The sequence below is a fragment of the Phyllobates terribilis genome, unplaced genomic scaffold (genome assembly GCF_046119375.1).
Source record: "Phyllobates terribilis strain yellow unplaced genomic scaffold, ASM4611937v1 Scaffold_11__3_contigs__length_659146591, whole genome shotgun sequence".
In the NCBI taxonomy this organism is placed as follows: Eukaryota; Metazoa; Chordata; class Amphibia; order Anura; family Dendrobatidae; genus Phyllobates; species Phyllobates terribilis.
This window is the reverse complement of record NW_027362771.1, coordinates 274542876-274560435: the sequence shown is the minus strand read 5'-3', so window position 1 is coordinate 274560435 and position 17560 is coordinate 274542876. Positions and strand designations below refer to the sequence as shown.

Genomic DNA, 17560 nt, shown 5'->3' with positions numbered 1-17560 from the left:
TTCCTTAAAAAGAATTGTTAAATAGTACAAATTGCCAGTAGCCCTTATCATTGTTAATCAAACATTTGTTTTACTCCTCTATGTTAAATGCTTTTGGCAGGGGCCATCATATGTACAGAGATTTTTCTCATATGGTAACATGATTTTTTCCTTGCAGGAAATAGTATTTAAGCTTGACACACAAAACCTAGAGTCGGGAAGGTTGAAATGTCCCTTTGATCCTCATCCGCCTTTTGCTTCCATAATGACAGGTAAGACGCAGGGAGGCCAGAATCATTGAGACAACTACTTTGTTCAGAAACCTAAAGACAACAGTTTCATTCACATTCAGACGTAGTTTTCACTAATGACAAGACAAAGAATGTGCCTCTAATAGAAAGATATGAAAGAGATGATGGATGGTAGTGTCATGGGTAAAATGTATCTCATTCTTTTCCTTAAAAATTGGCTAATCCTGGAGACATTTTGGCCCTGTGTAAATGACATGCAGGTGTTGAATGTACAAGTTTTTCTTTACAATTTTCTGCCTCTTTATCTTATTATGAATGAAGAAGATAGAAAAAGTAATAAAAAATAACATTTAGCAATTTAATCTTTTTCTCAATTAAAAATAGAGTGCAAAATGTATATTAATAACATCTTTATAGAATTTGCTAATTTAAATTGACAGAAAAGATGATTCATTTTGCCAAAAATCTTGTGTGGAGTACTTTTAACATATTTTGTTCATAATTCAAAACCAAAATTAGTTGCGAATACAATATACTTGTGTCTTAGATACAAACGAGTAAAAAAATACAATAAAAGTTAGTTTAATCCTTTATTTACGTTTTTGCATTTTCAATTTTTAATCCTTTTCCAAGAGCCATAACTTTCTCATTTTTCCAGCGATGTAGTTGTTTGAGGACTTGTTTATGAAGCAAGAGTTGTATTTTTGAAAGACGCCATCCATTTTATCCTGATGTCCTAAAAGTGGGAAAGAAATTCAAAAAGTGGCAAAATAGTCATAAAAGCACAATTTTTCATTTGATTTTTTTTAGTTTCTTTTTTTATTTATTTTTTTTAATTTATTGGCTTTAAATAAAATTTTTGGAGAAAGTTTGGCAAATCCTACAAATTCAAATGTCAAAGATCCACTCAGCTCTAATCCAAAAATATTGGAGAATTTGAGATTACAGTATGTTGATGTGAGGAAAGAAGTCTCGATACAGTGTTGCTGTATAGGTAGGCACTATATAAGCTGCAAGAATTAAAAATGTATTTTACTTACAGGTGATTAAAGTGAACAAGCCACAGATATGTGACTCTTGAACTTTTTTTATGTAGATTTCTGCATGAAATGTTAGCGGCCTCTTTTAAAAGAAATGATATAATGTAGTGGTTAGTCAATTGAAAACACCAAGTAAAATAACTTTGTAGTAACGTTGACTGCACATGCTAGTTTCATAGTAATTCATTGAGATTTGTAAGCAAATTTAGACATATTCACAAACACAGTGTCTGATTTACGGTCAAATGATTTGGCTCAGTCAGACCTAGAGTTCAGTCATGAATAAATGTACAATGCTGAAATGACATCTCACTTGTAAAACAACCGCTATTAGTATAAAGTCAAGGAATTCATATTTCATGTCAACATAAACCTGAAAAGAACAAGGAAAGAGTAAACATTTCTTAATTCTCAGAGGATCCAACCTCTTCAGTCAAAAAAATAGCGAAAACGAAGCCAAAATTTTAACCTGCTTTTAATAGAGAGTTTTTAATAGAAAGAATATTATATTTATATAGCTTTCCATTTGTTTTGGAACTGCAGATAATGCATAACTTTAGAAAGTACTATAAATGTTATGCAAGTTCCAAGAAAAATCTAACTATAAACTTAGGATTTGGGACACTTAAAGAACAATTTTTCCATTAAATGCAATTGACAGTATGTTTGCTCAAATTTTTCTGTGGTTTAAGTAGCTGAACAAACTTTGTAAAAATTGTGAAAACGAGAAATATTCACTTTTTATTTTATACCCATCCCTATATAAAGTACTTTGCAAACGTTGTAGGCAGGCGTGGAAAGTGGGAATGCTTTAAAAAATAGAAGTGTTCATAGTTTATTTTGTCAAAAGAGAAATATACATCAAATCATTATTTCGTGGGACCACTCTTTGCCATCAATAGAGTATCACCTCTTCTAGATACACTTGCACACAGTTTTTAGAGAACCTGAGGTTACAAACATAATTTGGAGAATGACTAACCAATGATTGTTTGTGGATGTGGTTTGTGAAAATCCTTCTGTATATTTATGTAATCCCAGACAGACTCAAATATGTTTAGTTCAGAGCTCTGTGGGAGCCATATCATCCACTTTCAGAACTCCTTATTCTTTTTCATGTTGATAATAGTTCTCAAAGACATTGTATGTTTGGGTTGGTTATTCTGTTGTAGAATAAATGTGAAGCCAATCAGATGCCTCCCTGATAGTATTGCTTGATGGATAAGTATCTGTCTGTGTTTCTTAGCATTGAGGACACCATTAATCCTGATCAAATCCCCAACTCCATTTGCTGAAATGCAGCTATAAAATTGGATAGAAAGTCCACCATGCTACACTGTTGACTGCAGACCCTTATTATTGTACTGCTCTACAGCCCTATATTGTACAAACTGCCTTTTGTTATAGCCATATATTTTACATTTTGACTCATTAGTCCAGAGCTTCTGCTGCCATTTTTCTGTACTGCAGTTCCTATGTTTCATGCATAGTTGAGTTGCTTGCCCTTGTTTCCATATGGAAGGCATGGTTTTTGGTTGCAATTATTCCATGATGACCACTTCTTCCTAGACTTTTCCAAACTATAGATGGGTGTACTGGGTCTCACTGGTTGCCATCAGTGCTAAACTTATGGCACTACTGGACATCCTCTGATTTCGAGGGGAAGTAAGAATAATGTGTCTTTTGTTTTCTGATTAAGTTTCCTTGGCCAACTACTGTGTCTACTTCTTGATGCATCTTCAAAACAGCTTGAACAGTACATCTCGAAAAATCTGTCTGCTTTGAAATCTTTGCCTGAGAGAGACCTTGCTAATGCAGTATGACTACCTTGTGTCTTGTTGCTGTGCTCAGGCTTGCCATGGTGCATGAAACTATCTTCCACAACCTCACCCTTGTAGCAGTTTTTGGCTCTTCTCTTCTCACCCAGTTTTAAACCTCTTACACAGCTTTTTACATTTCAGGTAATGACTTTGTTTCAACCTACATATGAAAAAGATCATTATTGCCTGTTTGGTATAAATGGTTACTCATTCAGATGATTATAAATCCCAGACTTTATTCAAGTTTACCTTGATTGATGGTGTTTAACTCAAAATGTGGTCCCACAAAATATTGATTTTGGTTTCTTCTTTTATTCACTCTGCATTTTGTTAATTGCTAAGAATAAGCTATTAACACTTAGATTTTTTAAAGCATTCTCACTTTTCAGGATTTCCCCCATACCTGCCTGAAACTTTTGCACAGTCGTGTTCATCTCAGGATATGTCGGGTTTAGAGACAAGTTAAAGGGTATTTGCGTAACAATAAGTTATCAACTGTGCACAAGATAGGTGATAACTTTTGGATCAATGGGAGTCCAACTGATAAGACCCCCCTTTGATCACCAGAAAAGTGGTCAATCGAAGTATGCTGTTTATTTAAAACTTTATAACTCATTTAACTATTATAATTATATTCTAGGTTGGAGTTGGATAGCTGTAATGCAATGTCCTTACACAGCAACATAACATTCAGTTATATATTACATTTATTTTTTTTCATTTTTTCATTTAACGGTAGAGTTCCAGTTTTTTATATTAGATAGATAGATAAATAGATATGGGAGGGATAGATAGATAGATATGGGAGAGAGTGATACCTATGGGATAGATAGATAGATAGATAGATAGATAGATAGATAATAGATGGATAGATATGGATAGATAGATAGACAGTTAGATAACAGATATATGTGGCACCCCAGGGGTCTGGTTTTCCACAGTAATGTAATGTTATGTCTGAGAGCAGGTGGGAGGTCCTTTGGTCAGGGATCCTGTGCATGCCACACCTCCTGCCCAGTCTTGGGAGGGGAAGAACTTCCCCTGTATAAACCCGGGGCTGAGGCAGGGTGAGTCAGACAAGGGGAGTAGAGACAAGAAGAAGCAGCATAGGAAACAGCAGAGTCACAAGGAGTCAGGGGCTGGCAACTGCAGAGCTCGCCCTGACTAAGAAGACTTCTTTCCGGACCCGGAGTCCGAGGCTGTGGGGACTAACTCCTACCCAGCAGCAGAATCCGTCAGGCAGGGGATTTCAGGTCCTCTGGCCCAGAAGCCCGAAGGCACGGTCACACGCGTGGGACCAGCACCGCCATCGTGGAGCGGAAGCCATTAGAAGGCCCCGAGTCACCGGCCATACGGGTGAGCACCACACGGTACACTCAGGGACGTGGGCTACTTACATCAGCTTCTAGCAAGGTAGCCAGAAGAGTACAGTCAGTTTGGGAGGCCTACAACTACGCCTGGCCAGGGGAGATCCCATCTGCTCAAGGACTGACCAGGCCCGTTCGCTAGCAAGTACTCCGGGAGGGTCTATCGTTGTTACCAGTAAAGACCCTGAACTACACCGTACCGTCTCTGAGTGGTTCCTGCTACCCCCATCATCCACGTCGGCTGCCCTGAGGCCATAACCCTCCCGTTGGGGGTTATACTATCACGCTGCATAATCCTACCATCGGCCTCAGCGGTCTGCCCCGCAGCAGCAGCTCCCTGGCTGCACTCAACGGGTGGCGTAGTCATCAACTATTTACTACTAATAGACTGCCGTCCAGTTTGACTCCCTGGGCACGGACCGGGTCACCGCCACGAGACTACAACCCTCCACGGATCCGGCTCCGGGTAAGTTCCCGCGTGCGCACCGCAGTGCGACACAGGCCCAGGGGCGCGTCAACATTGGCGTAGTCGGCAGGATTTCGTGCCCGCAACCACCGGGTACTGCGTGCCTGAAAAGCAAAGACTGTTCAAACTTACCAGTGGTGAAGATTCCCGCTATCCGTGGAGGTTTCCCGCCATCCGGCGCCATCTTCTACCTTCTTCCCGCCATCCGCGAAGTTTTCCCGCCATCCGGCGCCATCTTCGACCTTCTTCCCGCCATCCGTGGAGTTTTCCCGCCATTGGACGCCATCTTGAGGACGCCGCGCGGGAAGAAGAGGGGCGTGGACTCCGAAAGCGCGCGAGAACTGAAGCCCCGCCTCACGTCCGGACGTTGCGTAAGGTCCTGGAAGGAGCCCAGCAGACGCCGACGTCACCGGAGCGCGACGGAAGGTCCTCAACCCTGACGATCCACTGCGGAGCCGCGGCCTACGGAACAGGATCATCGCAAGGTAGGCCACGGTCCACTAGGGGGGAGGAAGATGTCGGATACGGAGGAGAGCTTCACTGCCTCAACCCCCGCCAGCGCCAACGCTGCTGCAGTTATGCCCTTCACCATGCCCTATATCCCGGGAGCAGCTTGGCTACCCCAGTACTCAGGGGAGTCACATACCCTGCATGACTTTAGAGAAAAGCTGGATAGCCTCTTCCAGGTGTACCCCCTCACAGAAGAGCAAAAAGTGAGCATCCTGGTGGCCCAACTAACCGGGGCAGCCAAAAGGGAAGTAAAATCCTGGCCACCTGGGAGGAAGACTGTCGCAGGGATACTAACCCGGCTGAAGGACACCTTTGATACCCGCACCTCAGCCGAGATTAAGCTTAGATTCTACGGGTGCAAGCAGCGAGCGCATGAGAGTATAAGGGACTATGCACTAAACCTACAAGAGGCCCTGAGGGCCATTAAGCAGACCGACCCTGATGGGGTGGGAAACGAGGACAGGCTGTTGACTGAACAATTTATAGAGGGTTTATATTGCAATGCCCACCGAACCCAGTTGCGGGCAATGGCCTTACAGGATCCCCATCTGGACTTTGCACAGTTCAAGGACAGAGCCATCCGGGTGCTCCGAGAACCGGCACCAGGTGGCGTTGTGACCCACAGACGCCCCACTACCACTTACTACCAGGAGGCGGCGCCCTTGTCAGCAGGGCCTGTGGGAGCTGATGCGCAGGCTCTGGACAATGACCCGGCTCCAGACCTACACCATCAGGTCCAAGAGCTAGCTAAGAGCGTTGCTGCGCTAACCCGAACTGTGCAGTCTTTACAGGTTTCCACCCCAGGGAAGATCCAGCTGGCATCCGGACCGGAGGACATCCCGTGGCGTCGACCAAGGAGGACCCCACCGGCCAGAGGAAGACCCAGTGACCGATACAGTGAGGACGGACGACCCATCTGCCGCCGCTGCAATCAACCCGGACATATGGCAAGGTACTGTTCTTTAAACGGGCACAACCTGGGGTAGAGGGCCAACCCCCAGGAAAAAGATCACCAGGCCCATCGAACTGGCGCGACAGATATGTGGGAGGACGTCGTCTTGCCTGTGGTACTGGATGGCATTCCCATGAGTGCCCTACTGGACACCGGGTCACAGGTCACCACCATCCCGTACGTGCTCTTCAAGCAGTACTGGAATGACTCGGATATTACCCGCTACCCCGACGACGACTTGAGTATCATCGCCAGCAATGGTCAGCCCGTGCCACAGATCGGATTTAAAGAGGTGACCATCAAAATTGGTAGAGTCGAACTGGTCGCACAGGGACTGATCATTGTAGATATTGATAAACATGAGAGTCACCCAAAAATAACTCTAGGAACTAATGTAATTGAAAATTGTCTTGCAGAGGTGATTTTCCTTTTACAGCAGGTTGCCAAGAATGCCAGCTCCGGCGAGCAGCGGGTGCTCCAGAAAGAGATCCGGGCACTGATGCAACGGCAACAAGTGGAACTCTCCGGCGGTGAGATTGGTAGCGTAAGAATGTGTGACCCTTTTCCTATTGCCATGCCCCCAAAAAGTGAAATGATGATTTGGTGCCGGGCAGCTATTGGTCTGAGAGGTAGAGATTACCAGGCAATGGTAGAACCAGTTTACTCAGACAGTAGGCCCACCATTTTGACAGCACGGGGGGTCGTCAATGTACGCCATGGGAGGGTGCCCGTTCGCATAATAAATATCGGGGAGAGGGAAGTGTACCTGCCCCGGTATGCCACGCTAGCCAAATTATATATCACTATTCAAAATTCTATACAATCTGTGGAACCCTTGCCTCCATCTCACCCGGAGGAAGGTAACGGCTCTAAGAAAGACATGGAGGACTGGTGTCAGCAACTACATCTGGGTACTGACTCCACTCCCTCACATCAGAAACAAGGAGTCTATCGGGTGGTTCAAGAGTATGAGAGAGTGTTTAGTAAACACCCGTTAGACTTCGGGCGAGTCAAGGGGGTAGAACATCGCATCCCCACGGGAGATCATCCTCCCATAAAAGAGAGGTATCGACCCGTACCCCCTGCACATTACCAACACGCCAAGGGGATGCTTAGAGACATGAAGGAGGCTGGGGTAATCCGGGATAGTTGTAGCCCCTGGGCAGCCCCATTAGTTTTAGTCAAAAAGAAAGACAACACCATGAGGATGTGTGTAGATTACCGGAAAATCAACCGTATCACACACAAGGATGCGTACCCCTTACCAAGGATAGAGGAGTCATTGGCTGCGTTAAGATCTGCTAACTTCTTCTCTACCTTGGATCTCACTAGCGGGTACTGGCAGGTTCCTGTAGCAGAGGCAGACCGGGAGAAGACCGCATTCACCACCCCGATGGGACTTAGCGAGTTCACCTGCATGCCGTTCGGACTCTGCAACGCACCAGGAACCTTCCAACGCCTAATGGAGTGTTGTCTGGGCCACAGAAACTTCGAGACGGTCCTGTTGTACCTGGACGATGTCATCGTATATTCCAAGACGTATGAGGACCACCTGAAACACCTGGCGGAAGTGTTCGAGGCTCTGGCGAGTTACGGCCTAAAGGTGAAACCCTCCAAGTGTCACCTCCTGAAACCAAAGGTGCAGTACCTGGGACACGTAGTGAGCGCTGACGGAGTGGCTCCCGACCCTGATAAAATCAACGCAATTAAGGAATGGCCAAGCCCCTCCAGCGTAAAAGAAGTGCGGCAGTTCCTCGGGTTGGTAGGCTACTACCGAAGGTTTATTCCCGGTTTCACCAAAAAGGCAGCACCTATGCAGGACCTCCTGATAGGCCAGTCCCGGAAGGCCAAGAACCAGAAGCCGCCCTTCAAATGGGAAGAGCTGGAAGAAGAGTCCTTCCGCCAGCTGAAGATGGCCCTCACGGGGGACGAAATCCTGGCGTACCCGGATTATAGCCAGCCCTTTATCCTCTACACCGACGCCAGTAACATCGGGCTAGGAGCCGTACTGTCCCAGATCCAGCAGGGGAAGGAACGAGTAATCGCCTACGCCAGCCGAAAACTGCGACCCACCGAAAGGAACCCCGAGAATTACAGCTCATTTAAGTTAGAGTTCCTGGCCGTAGTATGGGCAATCACTGAGCGCTTTAAGCATTACCTCGCTTCTTCCCGGTTCACCGTGTACACGGATAACAACCCGCTGACACACCTGGACACGGCAAGACTCGGTGCCCTGGAGCAGAGGTGGATGGCCCGTCTGTCCAACTACGAGTTCACAATTAAATACCGGGCAGGACGCTCCAATACCAATGCGGACGCCCTGTCCAGGATGCCCAACCTGCCGGACGGAGGAGAAGATCCGGAGGGACTGGAAGAAGTTGAACTCCCTGCGTTCCACCGTCATGGGACTATTCAGTATTCCCACCGGGTAAGGAGTAAGCAGGCTGCTACGTTGAACCCCTTACCCCACTACAACTGGGCGGAAACGCAAGACAGCGACCCTGCCGTCCGACTGGTGAAGGAGATGCTGACTCGGCCGGAGGCTCGCCTTGAACCAGACGCTCCGGAGGAAGCCAAACAACTATGGGCAGAGAAGAGTCGACTGTTCCTTTACAAAGGGAAGTTGTGCCGCAGAATGGTTAACTCCCGGACGCATGAATTACTCTGGCAAGTAGTGGTGCCACGAAGAGACGCAGCCATGGTGATGGAGGCATACCACGACGGAGCTGGACACTTTGGGTGGAAAAAGTTGGAGTTCCTGCTGCGTGAGCGGTTCCACTGGGTAGGCAAGAGGGGAACCATCGAGAAGTGGTGCAGAGATTGTGGCCCGTGCAACCTGAGAAGGAAGGACCGAGCCAGCCAGAAGACTCCCCTGCAGTCCATCGTCACCCGGCAACCGTTGGAACTGGTAGCCTTGGATCATGTAAAACTGACCCCAAGCAGAAGTGGCTACGTCTACGCGTTAACCATCGTGGATCATTACTCCCGGTTCTTGGTTGTCGTCCCCGTCAAGGACTTAACGGCTCAAACAGCAGCTAGAGCCTTCCAGCAGCACTTCTGCCGTCCACACGGGTACCCGGACCAAGTGCTGACGGACCAGGACCTGCCTTTGAAGCGGAGGTCTTTCAGGAATTCTGCAATCTGTATGGCTGCCGGAAGATAAGGACGACACCCTACCATCCGCAGACTAATGGACTTTGTGAAAAAATGAACCAGGTGGTAATGGATCTTCTAAAAACGTTGCCCCTGGAAGAACGCAGTCTGTGGCCTGAAAAGTTGCCCGACCTGGTGGACCTATACAACCACATCCCGGTAGGTTCCACCAACTGTACCCCGGCTTACCTAATGAGGGCAAGACCTGGTAAGTTACCTGTTGACCTGGAAATGGGAGTCCTGACACCTGAGGACACTTCACCAGAAACAGACTGGGACACAGAGAGGCAGCAGCAGTACCGGAGAGTACAGGAGAGCGTGGAGCGAAGTCTCTGTCAGGCTAGGGAAAGACAAGAGAAAACTTACAACCAGTATGCTCCCGCTGTTCCCCTGGTACCCGGAGAGCAGGTCTTGAAGAGGAAGAGACGGCTCCACAAGTTGGACGACCAGTGGGAGAAGGACCCGTACACCGTACTGCCCTCAAGCCACGAGAACCCGAAGGTCTGTACCATCAGTAAAGACGGAGGGGAAACCACAGCCATTGTATCCCGGGACCACCTGAAGAAGTGTCCCGAACAACTGAGGAACCCTGAAGAGGAACAAGAAGACCATCGACCCGTGGAAGAAAGGGAAGATATGGTTAGTACCGTGCTCGGGGACTTCCCTCAGTCTTGGACTCAAGTCAATGGTGCAGTTGTGGTACCCGTACTCACCTTCCTCCAACCATCATCCCAAGAACCTACGGAGCAACGGGTAGAGCTGGAAGAACAGCCGGTCCAGGAGGCAGAAGACTCCACACAAGCAGAACAGGAGAATCAACCCTCTGCTTATAGTGAGCCTGCCGTACCCCTAGTGAGACAAAGAGCCGGTAGACAGCTGCCCAGTTTACCCTTGACAGTTCCTACACCCTGTAGTTCAGGGCCAGACAGTCAGCTCCGTAGGTCCACTCGGGCCACTAGAGGCCAGTTACCCGCACGCTGGAGAATTTGAAGTGTATAAATTGTTTTATTTATGTTTTTCTGTGTCTTGTTGCTTGTGTATAATTTTGTGTTTCTAGTTATTTTTAGGGATCCTTGGTGGATTTACCGGGAATCCTTGTACATAGTTGGAGCGTAACCCAGGATGGACTAGAGACTGTTAAGGACTCGGGGTAGGACAGACCCCTACCTGGTTACGTCTCCCTGTGTTGGTGAAATGGACACCTTGCCGTAACCATCTTTATATGTTTTCTTATTGTATTATTAATGTTTTTGCCTTGTTATGTTTTTCTAAATGTGTTTAGTCCCGGAGTACTAAATTTCACTAGGGGGGAATGTGGCACCCCAGGGGTCTGGTTTTCCACAGTAATGTAATGTTATGTCTGAGAGCAGGTGGGAGGTCCTTTGGTCAGGGATCCTGTGCATGCCACACCTCCTGCCCAGTCTTGGGAGGGGAAGAACTTCCCCTGTATAAACCCGGGGCTGAGGCAGGGTGAGTCAGACAAGGGGAGTAGAGACAAGAAGAAGCAGCATAGGAAACAGCAGAGTCACAAGGAGTCAGGGGCTGGCAACTGCAGAGCTCGCCCTGACTAAGAAGACTTCTTTCCGGACCCGGAGTCCGAGGCTGTGGGGACTAACTCCTACCCAGCAGCAGAATCCGTCAGGCAGGGGATTTCAGGTCCTCTGGCCCAGAAGCCCGAAGGCACGGTCACACGCGTGGGACCAGCACCGCCATCGTGGAGCGGAAGCCATTAGAAGGCCCCGAGTCACCGGCCATACGGGTGAGCACCACACGGTACACTCAGGGACGTGGGCTACTTACATCAGCTTTTAGCAAGGTAGCCAGAAGAGTACAGTCAGTTTGGGAGGCCTACAACTACGCCTGGCCAGGGGAGATCCCATCTGCTCAAGGACTGACCAGGCCCGTTCGCTAGCAAGTACTCCGGGAGGGTCTATCGTTGTTACCAGTAAAGACCCTGAACTACACCGTACCGTCTCTGAGTGGTTCCTGCTACCCCCATCATCCACGTCGGCTGCCCTGAGGCCATACCCCTCCCGTTGGGGGTTATACTATCACGCTGCATAATCCTACCATCGGCCTCAGCGGTCTGCCCCGCAGCAGCAGCTCCCTGGCTGCACTCAACGGGTGGCGTAGTCATCAACTATTTACTACTAATAGACTGCCGTCCAGTTTGACTCCCTGGGCACGGACCGGGTCACCGCCACGAGACTACAACCCTCCACGGATCCGGCTCCGGGTAAGTTCCCGCGTGCGCACCGCAGTGCGACACAGGCCCAGGGGCGCGTCATATACAGATAGATAATAGATAGATATAGGAGAGATAGATAGATAGATAATAGATAGATAAATATGGGAGCGATAGATAGATAATAAATGGATAGATGATAGATAGATAGATATAGGAGAGATAGATAATAGATAGATTAATAGATGGACAGATAGATGATAGATAGATAGATAGATATGGGAGAGATAGATAATAGATAGATAAATAGATAGATAAATAGATGGATAGATAAATATGGATAGAGAGATAGATAGATAGATAGATATGGATAGAGAGATAGATAGATAGATAGATAGATAGATAGATATGGGAGAGATAGATAATAGATAGATAAATAGATGGATAGAAAGATATGGATAGATAGATAGATAGATAGATAGATAGATAGATAGATAGATAGATAGAATAAAACATTTGTTTTCTCTTAATCTGCTGTTTACATGATGAAAGTTAAACTTGTAGTAAAGTTGTGTGTATATTTCTCACTTACCTGGTGAAACGTCTGGTGAGATGACAGCAGCAGACCTGTGTGGTCTAACATCTGGTGACATTCAGTATCTGTTTGACCTCCACATCCAATACTTGCTGAAAGACTCTTTTGTCGCTGAAGTTTGCTCGCTTCTGTTTTTTCGGATTTGAGTAATCAGCATTAAGGTTTCCTAAAAATATACAATGATTAGATTAAAGCTAGACATATAGACACATTTGATTATAGGAAAGGTCTGTCAGAGCCTAATTGTGCACCAGACTGACTATGTATATCAATGCTTGGGACAATACATTTCAGAAATGGCTAAAGTCATGCTGCACTTTCATTCATGTGTTTGACCTCATGTTGTGTAGTCCATCAGATCATAAATAAAAATAATCTACTTGAAGTAACTTGTAGAGCATTATTGGAATGTACATTGTTACAATTCCTCGAAGTGATAGATGAACCTATCTTTAGAATAATCGTATCGTAACTATTATAGAAAAATATCATTAATCAGACATGTTACATATCACATACATACAAACCAGCCAAATAAGCTTGTCTGGTATTTGACACTAATGGCATATATAGCTCCTCTATATGGACTATGTAAAAGGTAGGCAATTAATTTTCCCAAGGTATTACGTAAGACACTATACCTTTAAAATAGGGCCAAAATTACAGGCCAAATTTAATTCTGATTATTATTATTTTAGAAAACATTTAAAACTTTATATTGAGCAGCATTAGGCTGCGTGCCCACAATGCGTTTTTTAAGCTTTTTCGCGGCATTATTTCACATATGATAATAACTTACCTGCTTAAATCCTGGTACAGCACATTGAAGTGCCCCTTGTCCGACCGATCCTGCACGATAGGGTGCAACCACAGCTTTTTCGGTCTTCTTCTACTCCTACACCGCTCCTATGGAAGAATAATTGGTTAGTACACACTACATAAAAGTAACAAGCATAAAAAAACATCTTTTATCTTACCTGCTCGCAGTGGTGATGCAGGAGATTACCGCAGTCATTGGCAAAAGGTTCATGTATGGTGTGCTGAGAGGCAGAGGCTGCTGTTCATGTGGCATTCTGTATCTTGCAAAAAGCAAAATGGTGAAGAGGGGTTGGACTAGGAAATTACATCAGAAGTTCCTTTTTTTTCACCTATCTTTATTTGTGTTCAAAAACGCTTACAAAAACGCATGTAAAATGCGCATGAAAAACGCGTCAAAAACGCATCCCAATCACGTCAAAAACACATGTAAAATGCTCATGAAAAACGCATCAAAAACGCATCCTAATCACATCAAAAACACATGTAAAATGAGCATGAAAAACGCATCAAAAACGCATCCTAATCGCGTCAAAAACGCATGTAAAATGCAAATGCGTTTTTCTGCCAAGGAGATGCAGAAATGCTCAGGAAAATTTCTGCTTCATTTCTGCATCGTGGGCACATAGCCTTATTGTAACTTGTATTCTTACATTTAGCAGCTAAACAAAACCATATAATTTACTTTTTATATAGTTAATTAAAAAGCAACAAATCATACTGCTCCTGTTAGTCAGCCTTTAGTATATATAAGTATAGATGTACCCCAATCAACAGTATGATGAGCCCACAGTATGATGCCCCCACACACCCACTCAGTATGTTACAACCACTGCCCTCTACACATGGTATACCTCCAAAGCTCCCAAAAACTGTGTGATGTCCACACAGTTGTTCCACTCATTCTATAATGGCCTAACACTAACACAGCCCCCACACAGTATGATGGCCTCCATAGCCCCCCATACAAGTATGAAGACACCCTTCCGCCTCACAGTATGATGGCCTCCAGCGCTATAGAATGACCCAATCATGCACAAATGTTTACAAAGTCAGACTACATGGCACTGATTAAGAGTTGTGTTACAATACTTTTGCCCATATAGAGTATGAGATAAATAGATACAAAAATAACAACACACCAAGTTACAAGTTAAAAAAAAATGAGGTACTTTATTATCCATATTAAACATTAATCTTTATTCTACCAGATAGAGCCTTCCCAAGATTCAAGCTCCACGATGGAGCAAATATGCTACAAATATGTTGCATTTGATATGTGTAAATAAAGTGCTCCATTTTTTTTACAATGCAATTTGGAGTGCTGCAATTTTTTGGAAAAATGCTGTGTCGGTAATGAGATTTGAACCCAGTCTCCAAGAAGAGTACTGCTCCCTTTTTTTTTAATTAGACAATCAATAAATACAAGCATCTATGTTGGATAGATATAAGAAAGACAGATTTGTAGAACAATTATAGCATTAATGGCTGAAAACATTATTAAAGCACCACTCCAGCATTTTTTTGTTACTCCAGTGATGGAGTGATGCTACTAATCTATGTTCTCTGAGCCTAGTATTATACTTACCAGCTGCCGTCTTCAGCCATTTCCATTGCCACTCAAGTCTCGTGGCACCATTTTGTGACCGCAACTTCTGACTGACCAGAAGTCAGAGGTAACAGTCACAAGCTCTCAGTGTAAGTCTATGGGAACCTCATTATTGTCTCGTTCTGGCTCTTGTAGACTTACATTGAATTGTGAATTCCGGATCGCCAAGCAAACACTGGAGCGATCCGGCAGGTCACAAGCTGCAGAAGACTGACTGGAGTAGCACTGATAAAAGATGAAGACGGCAGCTAGTAAGTATGAGACTAAGCGCTGCTGTAAAAAAAATGTTTTAAGTCTTAAAGGGATCTAGTCAGCAGGATTTTGCTAAGTAAAATACACTCATGGTCATATTAATGCTGTGATACTGAGTAAAGCGCTATCTGTGGTGAAGAAATCTGTTTTGTGGATTTTGTGTAATCAGGGTTTGAAGTTTTCTTATAATCATAGCTTCCTGCATGAGGGCGGGACGGTGGGTAGGATCTTCGGCTCTGCCACAGCCTCTCCACTGCTCATGTTGTCTTTATCATCCTTCTGGTTTAAACTTAGTGCTGGCACCATCCCAGCTGCGGGCGGCCCTAGCACACATTGATCTCCTGGCAGTCTTCAGGAAAATGGCGCAAGTGGCGGCGATTGCACAAATTCATCTCCCGGCAGTCTTCAGTAAAATGGTCCCAGTGGCGGTGCAAGCGCAGATTGAGACCTCATCTCGTCATTGAGCCGATATCTACATCTGTGCATGTCAAGATGGGGTGCAGAGTGTACTTTAATGAGAAAAAAAATGAACTTTTTACAATTTACCAAATGGCTGCAATGAAACAAAGAGTGCAAAATTTAAAGGTGTCTGAATACTTTCCGTACATACTATATGTGTGTGTGCATATATATATATATATATATATATATATATGTATATATATATATATAAATATATATATATATATATATATATATAAATATGTATATAAAATTATACATAAATATGCAGATTTTTACCAAGCTGGAATTGAGTTTTCCTGAAAAAATACATGCTTAGGAATTATGGAGATAATTATGTGGAGGTCTAATTCATAAAGAAAACTATTGTCCTGAAAGAAGCCTTTATCTCTTAGCATGCGTAAAAATGTTTTATTGAATATTGATGAAAGATACAGACATCCCGTATTTGTGATGGATCTCAGCATACAGTGAAAAGCTTGTAATCTCCATTTATTTCAATTCACCGTACATGTGTGAAATATTAAACCACTTATGTTATACTATACGCGTATCTGACAGAGGGAGATGAAAGAATTCGCAGACACCACTGTCTGCACAAGGAACTTCCCTGAACAGATACATATGTATCATCATGTCAACAAAGGCTTGTCAGTGACAAATCTGGGGCTATCCTCGCTCTGTAATGTGGCTAATGAAAACATCATCAATTATTCATTGTGATGTTCACTTTTCATAGGTTGACAATTGATACCTTAAAGCCAACTGATGTTGTCTAAAGGATATAACATTAAGGAAAAAAAAACGAGGGGGAAGTTTTCTTAGGAAGGAAATGTGTGTTTGCCTATGGCATTAACATGAACAAAGGCAATTTGTTTTAAATTACAGTTTAATGACGCAAAAGTATTTAGTAATATAGACAATGAAAATAGCTATAATAATTTCCCCTATCTGTGGTTATATAATATTGCAGTTCTGTGCACCAAGCCACAAGAAATTCAACTTATTTTCATATATGTTATTAGAAAATTCTACATTAATAAAGGGCAGTCCTCAGTCTTGGCCATATAGTGGAGAAAAGTAACAAAAAAAATGTCTCTCACCTTGGAGTACCTGTCCTGCTTTCATCACACAGATGTCTTATTACCCATTTGGTAACTCTGCATGTAAATCAAATACTTTCAGTGTATTTACATGCATGATTATCGTGAAATGAGTGTTCCTAGGAACACTTGCTTCACGATAATCGAACAGTCTAAAATGGCTCACGAATAGCTGACAAACAAGTAAAATGCTTTTTTGCCAGGTGAAATGATTTTTGTGATTGCCCAAAAGGTCATCGTTCTCGGCAGCAAATCATCCAGTGTAAAGAGGACCTGCTCTGCTGAGAACAATAGCCGTCTATAAACCCAGAACCATCTACTGCTGATTGTTCAGTGCACATCTAAAGTGTGGTCTGCCCATGCAAACAGGCTCTTACACATCCACGTTTACCGATCAGCACCCATTTAACAGCAAAAAATCGGTAAATGTAAATGCACCCTTCGGATATGTGCACACAGCTTTTTTTTCAGGACGGTCTGCCGTGAAACCCACCCAAAAAAAGCTCAAACTAAATGCTCAAAGCAATGAGTATATGTATGCATTTCTAGGTAAAATGGTTTGCTGCTCATATATTCAATCTTTTGACTGTCTGTCGCTCTATATTTTACCATACAAGTCAATGGGAAGGCTCAAAATATGCAGAAAAGAAAGACCCCCCCAGCATCTTTTTGAGCGTTTTGCCAGTGATTTTGCTTCAAAAAACGCTAGTCGTTTCTTCATAGTTGAATAGAGTTTTAAAATACTGTACGGAAAACTCCAGTAAAGAAGACAACCAAAATTAGTTGGGAAATTACTCACAAAATCAGGATTACAAAATGCCAGATAATACCATTGTTTCCTGAAGCATCTTCCTATTGAAAATCTCGTTGGGTTTGCCCATTTGAAAAAAATATTGTGTGCACATATACTTATTGCCAGGCTTAATCACAGATTACATCTGATCCATGGAAGCACGGCATTAAGACACTTTTTTGTGGTATACCTATTGTATTACATTTA

The 17560-nt window shown here is 44.2% G+C and overlaps 1 protein-coding gene across 7 annotated transcripts in view; it reads left to right on the top strand.

Annotated features, from left to right (window-relative positions):
• Window positions 1-17560, top strand: part of SEMA3D (semaphorin 3D) — a 306858-nt gene that overhangs the window by 151487 nt on the left and 137811 nt on the right. For all 7 annotated transcript variants that reach the window (XM_073652332.1, XM_073652335.1, XM_073652334.1 and 4 more), the window contains one exon: window positions 158-251. In XM_073652332.1, the coding sequence (XP_073508433.1) occupies window positions 158-251 (94 nt within the window). The remainder of the gene's footprint in view (window positions 1-157; window positions 252-17560) is intronic.